The sequence below is a fragment of the Phyllobates terribilis genome, unplaced genomic scaffold (genome assembly GCF_046119375.1).
Source record: "Phyllobates terribilis strain yellow unplaced genomic scaffold, ASM4611937v1 Scaffold_9__5_contigs__length_417890890, whole genome shotgun sequence".
Classification (NCBI taxonomy): Eukaryota; Metazoa; Chordata; class Amphibia; order Anura; family Dendrobatidae; genus Phyllobates; species Phyllobates terribilis.
The window spans coordinates 280,223,391-280,240,847 of NW_027362769.1; the positions used below are offsets into that span (position 1 = coordinate 280,223,391).

The following is a 17,457-nucleotide window of genomic DNA, read 5'->3' on the forward strand; positions in this document are numbered from 1 at the left end:
AAGGCAGTGTGGTTCAGCACTATGGCACATGATCTGTATTCTTTGAGTTGTATTACTAATTATCATTGATGGTTGCCTTTTTGGTATAGGGGTACTGATGTTTATTGGGCAACCTCTCTGTCAGTGTACCATTTGCCTATATCCTATTTGTGGCATTTTCTGTAAATCAATTATATGCATTTAAATATATAAAATACTCAGATCTATTGATTTGTTTATTCGTGGTATTTGCTGTATATATGTAACTCCGAAAAATTTTCTCTGGGTATATTCATTTATTATATACAAAAAAAAAATCATGTTTGTTATTAACTATACAGCTCTGGCAAAAATTAAGAGACCACTGAAAAATTTTCATTTTCTCAGATTTATCTCTTTATAGGTATATTTTTGAGTAAAATGTACATTGTTGTTTTATTCTATAAACTACTGACCACATGTCTCCGAAATTCAAAGCTAAAAATTTTGTATTTATTTGCAGCAAATGAGAAATCGTCAAACTAATAAAAAAGAAACAGTGCTTTCAGACCTCAAATAATGCAAAGAAAACAAGTTCTTATGCATTTAGACACAACCATACTCATGTTTTAACTCAGGAAGAGTTCAGAAATCAATATTTGGTGGAATAACCATGATTTTTAAATCACAGCTTTCATGCGTCTTGGCATGCTGTCCACCAGTCTTTCACACTGCTTTTGGGTGACCTTATGCCACTCCTGGCACAAAAATGTAAGCAGTTCTTCTTTGTGTGATGGCTTGTGACTATCCATCTTCCTCTTTATTACATTACAGAGGTTTTCAATGGGGTTCAAGTCTGGAGATTGGGCTGGCCATGACAGGGTCTTGATTTGGTGCTCCTTCATCCACACATTGATGGACCTAGCTGTGTGGCATGGGGCATGATTCATACGTTCTTCGTAAAGATTAACCTGCCTAATTCCAGCCGTGCTGAAGCATCCCCAGATCATCACAGATTCTCCACCAAATTTCACAGTGGGTGCAAGACACCGTGGCTTGTATGCCTCTCCAGGTCTCCGTCTAACCATTAGACGACCAGGTGTTGGGCAAAGCTGAAAACTAGACTCATCAGAGAAGATTACCGCACTCCAGTCCTCTATGGTCCAATCCTTATGGTCTTTGGCAAACTTCAGCCTGGCTCTCGTTTGCTTCTCATTGATGAAAGGCTTTTTTCTAGCTTTACATGACTTGAGGCCTGCCTCTAGGAGCCTGTTACGAACTGTTCTTGCCGTGCACTTCACCCCAGCTGCCATCTGCCATTCCTTTTGTAGGTCACTTGCCGTCATCCTGCGGTTGCTGAGTGACATTTGAATAAGATGACGGTCATCCTGGTCAGTGGAGAGTTGCTTTTGCCCTCTACCGGTCTGTAGCTTTGTTGTCCCCAAAGTCTGCTGCTTGACCTTGTTGTAGTGGACTGCCGTCTTCGAAATTTTAAGGATGGAGGCAACATGACGCTCACTGTATCCGTCTGCTAGTAAAGCCGGAATTGAGCCCTTCTTTTCCTCACTCAAGACTTTTCTTTTCAATTCCTTTGGCATGGTTAAAAGTGATTTTTTCATTCAGATTACTTTTGGGCTATTCCTAGCACTTGTTTTGCCATCCAGCTTGCCCTATTGCAAGAGGATTGTGAACACCACAGCAGTGTTTTTTATTCTTTCCCTCGTTACATAAGATTTGGTTTAGGTGATCACCTAATCATAAGCACATTAAGTAGAATGAGGTGGACTTTGGTTGGAATTCAACGGACACTGGAATGGAATGGCTGTCAGACATGTAGAGATGGGGATTTTTAGAAAACTGTGCAGTGGTTTTGCCAGAGCTGTATATATGCCATTTGTACTATTATAATAATTTATGACATTTAAATTATTGTCATCGGGAACCACACTGCTATATCATTTTAAATTGTATTTTAGGGGCTATTTATTAGGTCTGTTTGTGAGTGTGCCTTTGAAAATAATAAACTTCATGATACTTTTAGACAAATAATATATGATATTTTTGTACTTTCTAAATCTTGAATGGTGGGAATAGTTGGGATATGTCGGATTACAAGATACAGTGCCTACAAGTAGTATTCAACCCCCTGCAGATTTCGCTGGTTGACACATGCGGAATTAACTTGGCATTGTGACATTTGTACTGTAGATCAGCCTGGAAGTGGGAAATGCACTGCAGCAAATTTTTTTTTTTTTTTTTTCTTTTTAAAAACGTTAAAAGTTAATTCAGAGTGTCATTTATTATTCAACCCCTCAAACCACAAGAATTCTGTTTGGTCCCCCAAAAGTATTAAGTAGTTCAGGCACCAAGAATAATGAGCTTCACATGTGTGGATTAAAGATCTCTTTTGCCAGCCTTTTCTGACTATTTAAGACCCTCCCCAAACTTGTGAACAGCACTCAGACATGGTCAACATGGGAAAGACAAAGGAGCATTCCAAGGCCATCAGAGACAAGATCGTGGAGGGTCACAAGGCTGGCAAGGGGTACAAAACCCTTTCCAAGGAGTTGGCCCTTCCTGTCTCCACTGTTGGGAGCATCATCCGTAAGTGGAAGGCTTATGGAACTACTGTTAGCCTTCCACGGCCAGGACAGCCTTTGAAAGTGTCCTCCCGTGCAGAGGCCAGGCTTGTCCGAAGAGTCAAGGCTAACCCAAGGACAACAAGGAAGGAGCTCCGGGAAGATCTCATGGCAGTGGGGACATTGGTTTCAGTCAATACCATAAGTAACGTACTCCACCGCAATGGTCTCCGTTCCATACGAGCCCGTAAGGTACCTTTACTTTCAAAGCGTCATGTCAAGGCTCGTCTACAGTTTGCTCATGATCACTTGGAGGACTCTGAGAAAGACTGGTTCAAGGTTCTATGGTCTGATGAGACCAAGATCGAGATCTTTGGTGCCAACCACACACGTGACGTTTGGAGACTGGATGGCACTGCATACGACCCCAAGAATACCATCCCTACAGTCAAGCATGGCGGTGGCAGCATCATGCTGTGGGGCTGTTTCTCTGCCAAGGGGCCTGGCCATCTGGTCCGCATCCATGGGAAGATGGATAGCACGGCCTACCTGGAGATTTTGGCCAAGAACCTCCGCTCCTCCATCAAGGATCTTAAGATGGAACGTAATTTCATCTTCCAACAAGACAACGACCCAAAGCACACAGCCAAGAAAACCAAGGCCTGGTTCAAGAGGGAAAAAGTCAAGGTGTTGGAGTGGCCTAGTCAGTCTCCTGACCTTAACCCAATTGAAAACTTGTGGAAGGAGCTCAAGAATAAAGTCCACATGAGACACCCAAAGAACCTAGATAACTTGGAGAAGATCTGCATGGAGGAGTGGGCCAAGATAACTCCACAGACCTGTGCCGGCCTGATCAGGTCTTATAAAAGACGATTATTAGCTGTAATTGCAAACAAGGGTTATTCCACAAAATATTAAACATAGGGGTTGTATAATAATTGACCCACACTTTTATGTTTAAAATTTAATAAAATTCAACTGAGCAACATAACTTTTTGGTTTGTAAGATTTATGCTTCTGTTCATAAAACCTACTCTCGTTTGCAGTTTGAAGGCTCTAACTTATTTGCATCTTATCAAACCAGCTAAATCTGCAGGGGGTTGAATACTACTTGTAGGCACTGTACCTCCATAATTTACAACGAATAATTATAGCCAAGATGAGTCTATATATTCTTTTTTATTTATTAAGAGATGTATGAGCTTTTTGCGGGACGAGTTGCAGATTTTTTTTTGGTACAATTTTGGGGCACATAGTACATTTTAATCGCTTTTTATTCAGATTTTTCAGACACAGAATTTACAAAAACCAGCAATTCAGTTACTGTTTTTATTTTTTGTGCGGTAAAGACCAATTTGTTCGTTGGGTCAGTACGATTACAGCGATACCAGATTTACATTTCTTCTTAGGCTTTGCTATTTTTACAGACTAAATATTTTTACAAAAATGAATTTATTTTTGCATTGTCACATTCTGAGAGCTGTAAACATTTTATTTTTTTTTCCCAAATGAGCCATATTATGGCTTGTTTATTGCATGACGGTTTGGCGTTTTTTATTTCTATAATTTTTTTTTACATACGACTTTTTGATGGATTTTCACTTTTTTGTGAGTCAGTATGATGAAAAGGCGATATTTTTTATGTGTTTTTTTATTAAAAATTATTATGGCTTTCGCAAAACAGAATAATAATAATTTTTATTTATATAGTGCCAACATATTCCGCAGCATTGTACAATTAATAATATATACAATGCTCAAAAAAATAAAGGGAACACTCAAATAACACATCCTAGATCTGAATGAATGAAATGTTCTCATTGAATACTTTGTTCTGTACAAAGATGAATGTGCTGACAATAAAATCACCCAAAAATCATCAATGGAAATCAAATTTATTAACCAATGGAGGCCTGGATTTGGAGTCACCCCCAAAATTAAAGTGGAAAAACACACTACAGGCTGATCCAACTTTGATGTAATGTCCTTAAAACAAGTCAAAATGAGGCTCAGTATTGTGTGTGGCCTCCATGTGCCTGTATGACCTCCCTACAAAGCCTGGACATGCTGCTGATGAGGTTGCGGATGGTCTCCTGTGGGATCTCCTCCCAGACCTGGACTAAAGCATCCGCCAACTCCTGGACAGTCTGTGGTGCAACGTGACAATGGAGCGAGACATGATGTCCCAGAAGTGCTCAATTGGATTCAGGTCTGGGGAACAGGCGGGCCAGTCCATAGCTTCAATGCCTTCATCTTGCAGGAACTGCTAACACACACCAGCCACATGAGGTCTGGCATTGTCCTGCATTAGGAGGAACCCAGGGTCAACCGCACCAGCATATGGTCTCACAAGGGGTCTGAGGATCTCATCCCGGTACCTAATGGCAGTCAGGCAACATCTGGAGAGCACATGGAGGGCTGTGCGGCCTTCCAAAGAAATGCCACCCCACACCGTTACTGACCCACTGACAAACCGGTAATGCTGACGGATGTTGCAGGCAGCAGATCGCTCTCCACGGCGTCTCCAGACTCTGTCACGCCTGTCACATGAGCTCAGTGTGAACCTGCTTTCATCTGTGAAGAGCACAAGGCGCCAGTGGCGACTTTGCCAATCCTGGTGTTCTGTGGCAAATGCCAAGCGTCCTGCACTGTGTTGGACTGTGAGCACAACCCCCATCTGTGGACATTGGGCCCTCATACCACCCTCATGGAGTCGGTTTCTAACCATTTGTGCAGACACATGCATGTTTGTGGCCTGCTGGAGGTCATTTTGCAGGGCTCTGGCAGTGCTCCTTCTGTTCCTCCTTGCATAAAGGCGAAGATAGCGGTCCTGCTGCTGAGTTGTTTCCCTCCTATGGCCCCCCCCCCCCACATCTCCTGGTGTACTGGCCTGTCTCCTGGTAGCGCCTCCAGCCTCTGGACACTACGCTGACAGACACAGCAAACCTTCTTGCCACAGCTCACATTGATGTGCCATCCTGGATGAGCTGCACTGTCGGAGCAACTTCTGTGGGTTGTAGAGTCCGTCTCATGCTACAATGAGTGTGAAAGCACAACCAACCTTCAAAAGTGACCAAAACATCAGCCAGAAAGCATTGGTACTGAGATGTGGTCTGTGGTCCCCACCTGCAGAACCACTCCTTTATTGAGTGTGTATTGATAATTGCAAATAATTTCCATCTATTGTCTATTCCATTTGCACAACAGCATGTGAAATTGATTGTCAGTCAGCGTTGCTTCCTAAGTGGACAGTTTGATTTCACGAAGTTTGATTTACTTGGAGTCATATTCTGTTTAAGTGTTCCCTTTATTTTTTTGAGCAGTGTATTTCAGGAGCTGGAGTCGGCCCATTTTATACCGACTCCACCAAAATGGACTGCGACTCCACAGTCCTGCACAGAAATACATTACTAGAACCCATTTCAGTATTGAAATACAGCATCAAAACCCTCATCAGTACAGAAATACAGCACCAGAACCACCATCAGTACATGAATACAGCATCAAAACCACCATCAGTACAGAAATAAAGCACCAAAACTACCATCAGTACAGGAATACAGCACTAGAACCACAATCAGTGAATGAATACAACACCACAACCACTATTAGTACATGAATACAGAACCACCAGTAAAACATGAATAGTTCACCAAGCTTAGCACAGCAATCAATTGTACAGGTCAGCCCCATATACAATTGTATTGCTTGACTCTAGAATTCACAGTTGGTTAACTTAACAGTATGTTCACTGCTACATACTTATTGAACATTTCCCTAGATATTCGCTAAAAAAAAAAAAACAAAAAAAAAACAGTAATGGTACGGAGAACAATATATCACAAAACACACAAACAAATAAGAAGGGCTTTATTCTTTAAGAACAGGCGATAAAGATACTAGATAATACCTAGTGTAAAGTCAATATTGCCACAAAAGAAAAATCCTTTACAAAAAAAGATAACATATCTTTCATAGGGAACAGTAATGGAAAAAATAGGGTATGTGTCACGACTCTGTTGTCGGATTACTCGAGGTCAGGGGCTCCTGACCTGTTCCTAATGCCAGGGGCGCCCTACCTATCTATGCTCCCTGAATTCCCATATTTTTCGGACTATAAGACACACCCGGACCATAAGACGCACCACAAATTTTGGGATGGAAAATAGGAAAAAGAATATTTTTTATAAGCTGGGGGTCCGTTTTATAGACCGAATAGGTATCTTACCTGGGGGGTGGTGGAGCAAGGGTCATAGGAGGCATTGTCTCTCAGGAAGCCTGTGGCGGCAGAGGTGGAGCAATGCTGCGGACCCTGGGTGGGAGAAGGGGGTGCCCCAACAGCAGGGGGTTGCGGTGGCGATCGAGCGGGATCGCCAGAAGCAAGGCCCCTCCCTCCCATCTTCCTGAAGCCGTGGGCCTGAGGGAAATGGCCGCCGAGATCAAAGTCTGCACGTGCGCTGGCTCGGACGGCCATTTCCCTGTATATCACGGCTTCAGGAAAATGGCCGTTAATCGCCAGAAAAGCAATGCACGCCTCTCTGCCTGACCGCCAACACCAGACCAGCAGCGTCTCACCGCATCTGCTACCGCCACCGGGGTCTGCAGGGAGGGACCCCGTTTCTTGAAATCCCGCTCCACCACCACCGCAACTCCCCAGTAAGCTACATTAGGACCATAAGACGTACCCTTCATTTTCCTCCCAAATTTGGGGGGGAAAAGTGCGTCTTATGGTCCTAAAAATACGGTACTTCCGATGGTGAAGATGCCGGGGCTATGTACCTTGCTGAACTCTAGAATCAGCCCTAGATTTGTCCCCCTCCCCCACCCAAGGAAGTGGAGAGTAATAGTGTATAAATATACACAAACCAGAGTAAAGGGAGAACTAACAGGGATAAATGAAAACATCAATCATACATATATGCACTCACAGACAACAGAAAGGAACAACAGGGAGAAAAGGAAGGAAAACTAAATAGGAGGGGATGAGGACTTGCACACAGCTGAAACACCAAGCAACAGTCACAGAAACACTCCAAAAGCCTCTACCAACAACTGACTTCTCCACTCCACACCAGCCAGTATGAAACTAACACTGTAAATCCAGATTGCCAGAGGAGAGTATATTTAGGAGAGGAAAGTGGCCAATACTGAACAGCTGAGATTATCCAAGCAGAGAAGCTTCAGAGACTCAAGCTGAACAGTTTAACCCCTGCACTGCTAACAGAAACCTTCACCATTTAACATGAAAGAAGTGCTTCTGGTCAGTGCAGAAGTACGTGAAATCAGACTCTGCGGTTTTCTGGCAGTATGATATCAAAGATAGGTAGGGCAGCCATAAAACTAACCATTAAAGCTACTACTGGTCCCCATCTCTGACCCTGCCTGACAACTGAGGTTGACACCCTATAATTCGCAAATTGTGCCCCTGCTGGCAAGGCAAGAGAGTTTTCCTCAAAGAAAAATAATGACAGATAACCCCACATGTATTTGTACATATGACATACATAAACCACATACAAAAGGAGTTCACATAACTTACCTGAAATAAATACATTTTTCACTCAATGTGTTTGCCCTATAAAGGGTTCATCAGCAGTGGCTATTTGAGACCTAATGAAATGGGACCTATTGATGTATTTGCTACAATACAGTTTGTTTATATTCGTTTGTAAGTTATATTAATAGGTGTCATTTTTGTTTTCCATTCAACTGTCATCCAGTAACGCACCAATGTGTATATCGTATTTTTTGGACTACAAGACGCATCTAAGGTTTTAGAGGAGGAAAATAGGAAGAAAAAATTAAGCAAAAAATGTTTTCATGATGCCCTGTTATGGGGGAGGCGGTCTGCTGTTGACACTGGTATTGGGGTAATGTCCCCCAATTCTGTTAATATCCTCCATCCCGGTACAGTACAGACCAAAAGTTTGGACACACCTTCTCATTTAAAGATTTTTCTGTATTTTCTTGACTATGAAAATTGTACATTCACACTGAAGGCATCAAAACTATGAATTAACACATGTGGAATTATATAGTTAACAAAAAAGTGTGAAACAACTGAAAATATGTCATATTCTAGGTTCTTCAAAGTAGCCACCTTTTGCTTTGATGACTGCTTTGCACACTCTTGGCATTCTCTTGATGAGCTTCAAGAGGTAGTCACTGGAAATGGTCTTCCAACAATCTTGAAGGAGTTCCCAGAGATGCTTAGCACTTGTTGGCCCTTTTGCCTTCACTCTGCGGTCCAGCTCACCCCAAACCATCTCGATTGGGTTCAGGTCTGGTGACTGTGGAGGCCAGGTCATCTGGCGTAGCACCCCATCACTCTCCTTTTTGGTCAAATAGCCCATACACAGCCTGGAGGTGTGTTTGGGGTCATTGTCCTGTTGAAAAATAAATGATGGTCCAACTAAACGCAAACCAGATGGAATAGCATGCTGCTGCAAGATGCTGTGGTAGCCATGCTGGTTCAGTATGCCTTCAATTTTGGATAAATCCCCAACAGTGTCACCAGCAAAGCACCCCCACACCATCATACCTCCTCCTCCATGCTTCACGGTGGGAACCAGGCATGTAGAGTCCATCCGTTCACCTTTTCTGTGTCGCACAAAGACACAGTGGTTGGAACCAAAGATCTAAAATTTGGACTCATCAGACCAATGCACAGATTTCCATTGGTCTAATGTCCATTCCTTGTGTTCTTTAGCCCAAACAAGTCTCTTCTGCTTGTTGCCAGTCCTTAGCAGTGGTTTCCTAGCAGCTATTTTACCATGAAGGCCTGCTGCACAAAGTCTCCTCTTAACAGTTGTTGTAGAGATGTGTCTGCTGCTAGAACTCTGTGTGGCATTGACCTGGTCTCTAATCTGAGCTGCTGTTAACCTGCAATTTCTAAGACTGGTGACTCAGATAAACTTATCCTCAGAAGCAGAGGTGACTCTTGGTCTTCCTTTCCTGGGGCAGTCCTCATGTGAGCCAGTTTCTTTGTAGCGTTTGATGGTTTTTGCAACTGCACTTGGGGACACTTTCAAAGTTTTCCCAATTTTTCGGACTGACTGACCTTCATTTCTTAAAGTAATGATGGCCACTCATTTTTCTTTACTTAGCTGCTTTTTTGTTGCCATAATACAAATTCTAACAGTCCATTCAGTAGGACTATCAGCTGTGTATCCACCAGACTTCTGCACAACACAACTGATGGTCCCAGCCCCATTTATAAGGCAAGAAATCCCACTTATTAAACCTGACAGGGCACACATGTGAAGTGAAAACCATTTCCGGTGACTACCTCTTGAAGCTCATCAAGAGAATGCCAAGAGTGTGCAAAGCAGTCATCAAAGCAAAAGGTGGCTACTTTGAAGAACCTAGAATATAAGACATATTTTCAGCTGTTTCAAACTTTTTTGTTAAGTATATAATTCTACATGTGTTAATTCATAGTTTTGATGCCTTCAGTGTGAATGTACAATTTTCATAGTCATGAAAATACAGAAAAATCTTTAAATGAGAAGTTGTGTCCAAACTTTTGGTCTGTACTGTATGTATGGCCCCTCCTTCCTGGTATACGTGGCCCTCATCCCCATCCTGGTATGCGGCTATCCCTTGATCCCCCATCCTGGGATGCATGGCACCCCTTGATCCCCCTTCCTGGTATGCATGGCACCCCTTAAGCCCCCATCACACTGCCCACAAAAAATAAACAATCATACTTGCATCCTCTCCCCTCCAGCGCTGTCCCGCTCTGCTGCCAACACTCTGTGTGAGCGGCGCATGAAAGACGCGCATGGCGTCCCTGCCATGCATCCTCACACAGTGTGAGATGCTGTGCTGGAATAGTCACTGCTCTCCACGCCGGGACTCTGCGCGTGGGGAGCAGTGACAATTCAGTCTCTTCAATAGCCGGCACACTGCAGTGCAGCACAGCTCCTGCTGCCGCTCTGCGGTCAGTGTGCCCACTATCAAAGACCATGAATATTCACTACAACCCATGGGAGTGGGTTGTAGTGAATATTTATGAGCTTTAATAGCAGGCACACAGACCACTGGGAGCCGCGCTGCAGCTACAGTGTGCCGGCTATTAAGGAAAATGAATATTCATTGCTCTCCACGCCCATGGCCGTGGGAGGCAGTGAATATTCATTTTCTTTAGTAGTGGGCACAGCGTAGGCTCCAGCAGAGCTTCCATTCTCCACAAGGGGAGTGCCACTTTATATTTAAGCAGGGAATGTTTGGTACCAGCTTTATCCATGATTAAGATCGTATTACTTGGATGTACCAGGATTGCCAATTTTTACCATGTTTTGGAATAAAGTTTTTGAATTGTTTTAATCAAAGAAACGACTGGAACATCTTTCATTGTTATTTAATCTTTGGCCGCGTTGGGCAGGAGTGGCATTTCCGTGCTGAAGTTTCTTTTAAGCCTCAATCAGCGTCAACTGGACTACACCTGGTTAAAGTAAAATAAAGCTTCTCTAATACTGCCCCCTTCACTAGGCTCACCAGCTGAAAAAAAAGGATTAGCAGGATATTAAACCTCGGGTTCTCCATACAATTTCTAAAATTCTGATTGTTTCAGAACCACATAGAAAATTCTGGAGATTACAAAGTTTTGTAGGAAATTTATCTCCAACTTTTAACATTCATTAGTAGGTTTAAGGTTCTGTAACGGCAATAATAACCTAAAACTGTTGTACTTACCATAACAGAAACAGCTGTATTATCCAAGAGGAACAACTCTTTGCCTATGGCTACTAAAATTAATGTCATTCTATCCTGTAGGAGAACTGTCCAACAAGAAGGCGACACTTTAGCACCTGAAAAACAAACCAATGTTTAAAGAATGTTTTTGTTCTATTTCTCTGTGGTTTTAGGATTTTACAGCTTGCCACCATTTACATCAGTCAACGGTTACAATTATGCTCATATTCAGAAACACCTTATGATGAAGTCACAGCAAGCGAAATACACTACAATATTCTGGTGGTTTAGGAGGAAATCAGAAAGCTGATAGAAACTCCAGCAAACATAGGAACTCATTTTATAAATGGTGGTCATGTCCTCAGGTACAAAGATTTTGGATCACTTTATACAATCATTTACTCAGATTTCAATGATTTGGTCCCACTTGGAGGCTTTGTTAAATAGACCAATACCCCAAAGCATGTTCAGAAAGTTATATTAATCATGTTTCTTACAGCTAGGATAACACTATTGCAGGTGCCTGGAAGTAACATAGTAACGTAGGCTGAATAAAGACCTAGGTCCATCAAGTTCAACCTTCCTCCCTACACTAACAGTACACTAATTTACTAACTAACTGGGACTGAGCCTCACAAATTGAATATTTTATTACAATTTTTATTATTGCTGCACTATTACAATTAACCCCTTAAAGACTGGAGTATTTTCAGTTTTTGTGGTTTCATTTTTTTTTGCTCCCCTCCAGGGCCGGCGTCACCACCCGTCGCACCCGGGCAAGTGCTGGGGCCCTGCACAGTGCGGGGGACCACTCACCTCGGTTGCTATGTGAGCACTGCAGTGCTGCCCACGGCATCCTAGGTTACTGCCAGCTGGCACATCCTCTTATGGAGCGCGGGGGGCCCACACTCACCTCGGTTGCCATGTGAGCACTGCCCGCCGCTTCCTTGGTTACCACCGGCCGGCAGATGCATCCTTAGCCTCCCGGCTCCGGCTAGCGAGTGCCGCAGAGCGCATGCACCGGCAGACATCCAGTCTGATTCCTGGCACCATCTCAACTACAGAGCATGCGCTGCCTTCAGCCTGGGTCCTTCCTCAGAGCTCGAGCTCCTCGGAATTCAAGCGCCAAACATTGCCGGTAACTTTATTTGTGTCAGAGACTGTGGGCTTTGTAGGAAGATTTGTGGTGGACACGTATGAGGGCTCTGTAGCTGTCACTGCTCTAGTACAGGAATTAGCACAGTTATTCAGGGCACTGTGTATCCATTGCGTGACCTCTGTACTCCGTATTTATGAGTCCTAAAGCAGGTCCAACACTCCTCGGACCACATGCAAATATGCCTTGCTATTTTAGTTTTTGATCTAAACTCAAAGCAGAATTATTTTGGCCAATAAAATAGTGTTGCTAAATGCATAAAAAAATGATTAGCCTGTACCAATAAATCCTGTTGTCAGCACACAGCTATGTGATAGGCTGTAGGCATTAGTTGCTATTGTGATTTACATTCTGTCACTGCTAACTGTGCACTCAGCACTATTTGGCACTTGGGGATGGGTCATCAGGGACTATTTTGATCAATCCTAATATATTAAAGCACATATTTCTAACCTTATTTTCAACATTGCAGATCATGGTCAAGCTCTTTTTTTGCAGAATATCATCTGGATTTGGCTTGCAGCCTGGTATTTAATGCTAACTTATGTGATCACATAACAGATAATATGCATTATGGATTTTTCTTCTGATGAGTAACTGTAAAAATAATTTACAGTTATAAAACTTAAGCTACATTACTAGAAATTCCATAGATTTTTGTAGTCTGCTTTAAAGGATATTCCCATTTCAGTCATTGACAGCAATCCTAACCCATATGACCCAGGCAGTTAGGCATGCATGGACATTCTCTATTACAGTCTATGGTGGGGCTACTCAATTTTTATTAGGGCCTTACAGGGTCGGCGTCAACACCCAAGCAAGTGGCGGGGCCCTGGACCATCAGGGGGGCCCACTCGTCATCGTGGGGCCCGGGCCGCGGTCCTGCACTGCTTGACTGCTTTCACTTTACCGGACATGGCAGCGCACAGTGAGCTGTGTCTGTTAATAATGACACGGCAGGTGTGACACTGCGCCTTTAACTGTTCTTGTGTGTCGCCCCTGCCGCATTATTATTAGCAGACACAGCCGCACAGCGCGCGGCCATGTCTGGTGAAGTGACAGCACTCAAACAGCGCCAGAGGTCCTGCACAAATGCTGGGAGGAGCGGCCTGCACAGCTACATGCCTGAGGAGCTAGACAGCACACAAGCCGGGGGCAGGTGAGTGAGGCTTGTTGCCAGCTTCCTAATCCCCATATCATAAATATTTCTAATGTGTGTGTGTATGGATGATATGAATATCTGTGTATGCCAATGTGTATGACAATGTATGTATATTTAGGTCTGTTTTATATGTGTTTTTAATAATTTGAGTTCAAATATGTATGTATACGTATCTGTGTATGTGTGTCTGCATATTGTATGTGTGCATATCTGTGTACCATGTGCATGTGTGTGTGTGCGTGTGTCTGTCTGTGTGCATATGTGAAGGATGAGGGGGCAGGCTGGGCCCTGTGTTGTATACCTATCTTTCTCTGCCATATCTGTGCATCATGAATCGTGGTATGTGTTAAAGGGGCCCACGGAGACTCTTTCGCCCGGGGCCCATGAAAACCTGGAGCGGGCCCTGCTCCCCTTGTTCCCAAAGCCATAACTTTTTTATTTTTCAGTCAATATGGCCATATGAGGGCTTATTTTTTGCGGGACAAGTTGTACTTTTGAACAACATCACTGGTTTTACCATATTGTTTACTGGAAAACAAGGAAAAAATTCCAAGTGCGGTGAAATTGCAAAAAAAAAGTGCATTCCAAAGCGTATTTTTTTATATTTTTTTTTTAATCACTTTCACTGAATGCTAAAACTGACCAGCCATTATTATTCTCCAGGGCATTACGAGTGCATAAACATGTACAGGTTCTTTTTTATTTAATTGGTGAAAAAAAATCCAAAGTTTGCTTAAAAAAGAAAAATGGGGCCATTTTCGGAGACCCCTAGCGTCTCCATTTTTCGGGATCTGGGGCCGGGTGCGGGCTTATTTTTTGCGCACCGAGCTGATGTTTTTATTGATACCACTGTGGGGTAGATCTGATATTTTGATCGCCCGTTATTGCATTTTATTGCAATGTTGCAGCGACCAAAAAAACGTAATTCTGGCATTTAGAATTCTTTTTCTTGCTACGTCATTTACCGATTCTTTTTTTATATTGATAGATCGGGCGATTCTGAATGCGGCAATACACATATTTGGTATGTGTTTTTGTTTTTTTTTATTGTTTTATTTTGAATGGGGCGATTTAAACTTTTATATATTTTTTTTATATTTTTAAAAACTACTTTTTTTTTTTTTTTTCCCTTTTGGCATGCTTTAATAGTCTCCATGGCAGACTAGAAGGAGCATTTACCTGATCGGCTCTGCTAGACACAGGTGATAATTAGATCGCCTGTATGTAGCAGATTTGCTCACTTGCTATGAGCGCCGACCACTGGGTGGCGCTCACAGCAATCTGGACATGACAACCACAGGGGTCTGCTGCAGACCCCGGGTTGTCATGCCAACCCATTGGTGACCAGCGATCATGTGACGGGGTCACCAATGGGCGGGGTAAGTGACGCACATCCGCTGTTGTGGGTACATGTCAGATGTATAAATCAGCTGACATGTGCCTGGTTTAGTGTGGGCTCAGAGCAGGAGCCCACACTGAACAGTGGGTTATGATGTGGTGCATACTGTTACGTACCACGTCATAAAGGGGTTAAAAATGTTCCCATTTAGAATTTCATTTTTTAATTAGTTTTATATTTTGTATTACTCTTGTGATTCTAATAATGGTATTACTAAAACCCCTATGCCTAAATCTGCTGATCCAGAAGAAGGCAAAAACCCCAGGACACATTCTGCCAATTTACGTCACGGGGAAAAATTCCTTCTTGACCCCGAGAAAAGGCGATCAGTCCAAGAACCCTGGATCAAACCTAATTTATAACACTAATGTAATTACTATTACCATACTAAATGTACTACTATGGGTGTAACATTTTGTCTAATTTAACTGTAACTCACAATGTTATGTGTATCGAGGAAATCGTCCAGCTGTTTTTTGAAAGCTGTTATAGTGTCGGCCATCACTACCTCTTGTGGTCAGCGATCTACAGCCTGACTGCTCTGACTGTAAAGAACCCTTTCCTGTTTAGGTCCCGGAATCCCCTTTCTTCCACCCGTAATGAGTGCACCCTGGACCTTATTATAGTCTTTAGAAGGAATAAGTCATGTGCTAGTCCTTTGTACTGACCACAGATATATTTATACATGTAAATGAGATCTCCTCTGAGGCGTCGTTTTTCTAAGCTAAACAAGCTCAACTTTTCAACCTCTCATCCTATGAGAGGCCTCCATCCCTTGTAATAATCTAGTTGCCCGCCTTTGAACTGACTCTAGCTTCTGAATATCCTTTTTAAAACGTGGAGCCCAAAACTGGATCCCATATTCCAGATGTGGCCTCACCAGTGATTTTTAAAGGAGGATCAATACGTTGGGATCGCGGGATTTTATTTCTCTTTTTATACATCCTAAAATCTTGTTTGCTTTTGCGGCTGCTGCTTGACATGGAGTACTGCTGCTCAGCTTACTTGTAACCAGAATACCCCAGTCTTTCTCCTGTTCTGTAGTCCCAAGTATACTCCCATTTAATGTGTATGCAGCAATAGGATTACTCCGTCCTAGGTGCATTACTCCACATTTATCTTCATTAAACCTCATCTGCCAAGTGTTTGCCCATTCAGTCATCTTATCCAGATCGTTCTGCAATATTGTAACGTCAAGATCAGATTTTAATATCCTACATAGTTTGGTGTCATCAGCATAAACTGTCACTTTATTCTCAATCCCATCCCCAAGGTCATTAATAAAGAGGTTAAAAAGAATCGGTCCTAGCACAGATCCCTGCGGCACCCCACTTCTGACTATATCCCATTTAGAGAACGTACCATTTATGACGACTTTGATTCCTATTATTTAGCCAATTCCTTACCCATCTACATATAGTCCCCCCAAGTCCTTGCTTCTGTAGCTTCAGTATAAGGCTGTTATGTGGTACAGTATCAAATGCCTTTGCAAAGTCCAGATAAATCACATCCGCTGCATTACCAACAATCAGATTTGCATTTACCTCCTCATAGAACCCAACATGTTGGTTAGACACGACCTTTTTTCATGAATCCATGCTGATTATCAAGTCTCCCCCAATTAGTTTTGATCGAGTGAAATTGAAACTCTTATGGATTATGGTTAGCAAGAAACTTACAAATATCCTATTAGACTGAATCCTTTTGTTTGAAAAGATTTGGTCCCCTTACATGCAATACACAGAAGACATGTGAATACTCTCTGTGCCATAATTATATACTTAGTTGCAGTTATTCTTTTCTTTGACACTCCGGTCTGGAGACTTTTACCCTCTTATTTCTGGGTACCTTGTGACTAGTGTTGAGCCACCCCCGTAGTGTTCGAGTTCGGTTCGGTTCGTCGAACACCCGTGTGTTCGCCGAACTGTTCGTCGAACACCGTTAAAACCAATGGCAGGCAAACAAAAACACATAGAAACACATAGAAAACACCTTCAAAAGGTGTCCAAAAGCTGACAAACTGCTCAGAAGACACAACTAACACATGGAAAAGTGACAAGTACATATAGTCATGAGAAAAGAAAAGAGGTGGAGGAGTAAAAGGAGGGGGAGACACAGATATAGGCATGTCATGCCCTTCTAAAATCCAAAAAGTGAGAAGCCGAGACGGCCAGTCCGCTCCTGCCCGTGCCACCTCCGTGTCGCCGGGTTTGTGCCAGAGCCGCGGTGAACCCTGACGGCCAGCCCCCCTCTCCCAATACTGGTGCCTGTCCGCTGGTGGGTCGAGCGAGCCCCCCTGTGGTGGAGGCAGCTCTAAGCTTTTTAATTTAAATTGTCTCCCTAATTTGAATGAATACACTTTAAATCCATTTACAAGGATCTATTGGAGGGCAAGTCTCATGCCAGCAGCCGCGTAATTCCAGCTCCAGTAGCGTCCACTAAAGCTGCTGCAGTTAAAAAGCTTTTACAAGGATCGAGCTCGGCGGTCCACCGCAAGGCATCCTAC

At 43.0% G+C, this 17,457-nt stretch overlaps 1 protein-coding gene across 3 annotated transcripts in view; it reads right to left on the bottom strand.

Moving 5' to 3' along the window:
* VPS16 (VPS16 core subunit of CORVET and HOPS complexes) overlaps window positions 1–17,457 on the bottom strand; it is a 334,351-nt gene that overhangs the window by 229,078 nt on the left and 87,816 nt on the right. For all 3 annotated transcript variants that reach the window (XM_073647833.1, XM_073647834.1, XM_073647832.1), the window contains exon 6: window positions 11,235–11,350. In XM_073647833.1, coding sequence (XP_073503934.1) covers window positions 11,235–11,350 — 116 coding nt within the window. The remainder of the gene's footprint in view (window positions 1–11,234; window positions 11,351–17,457) is intronic.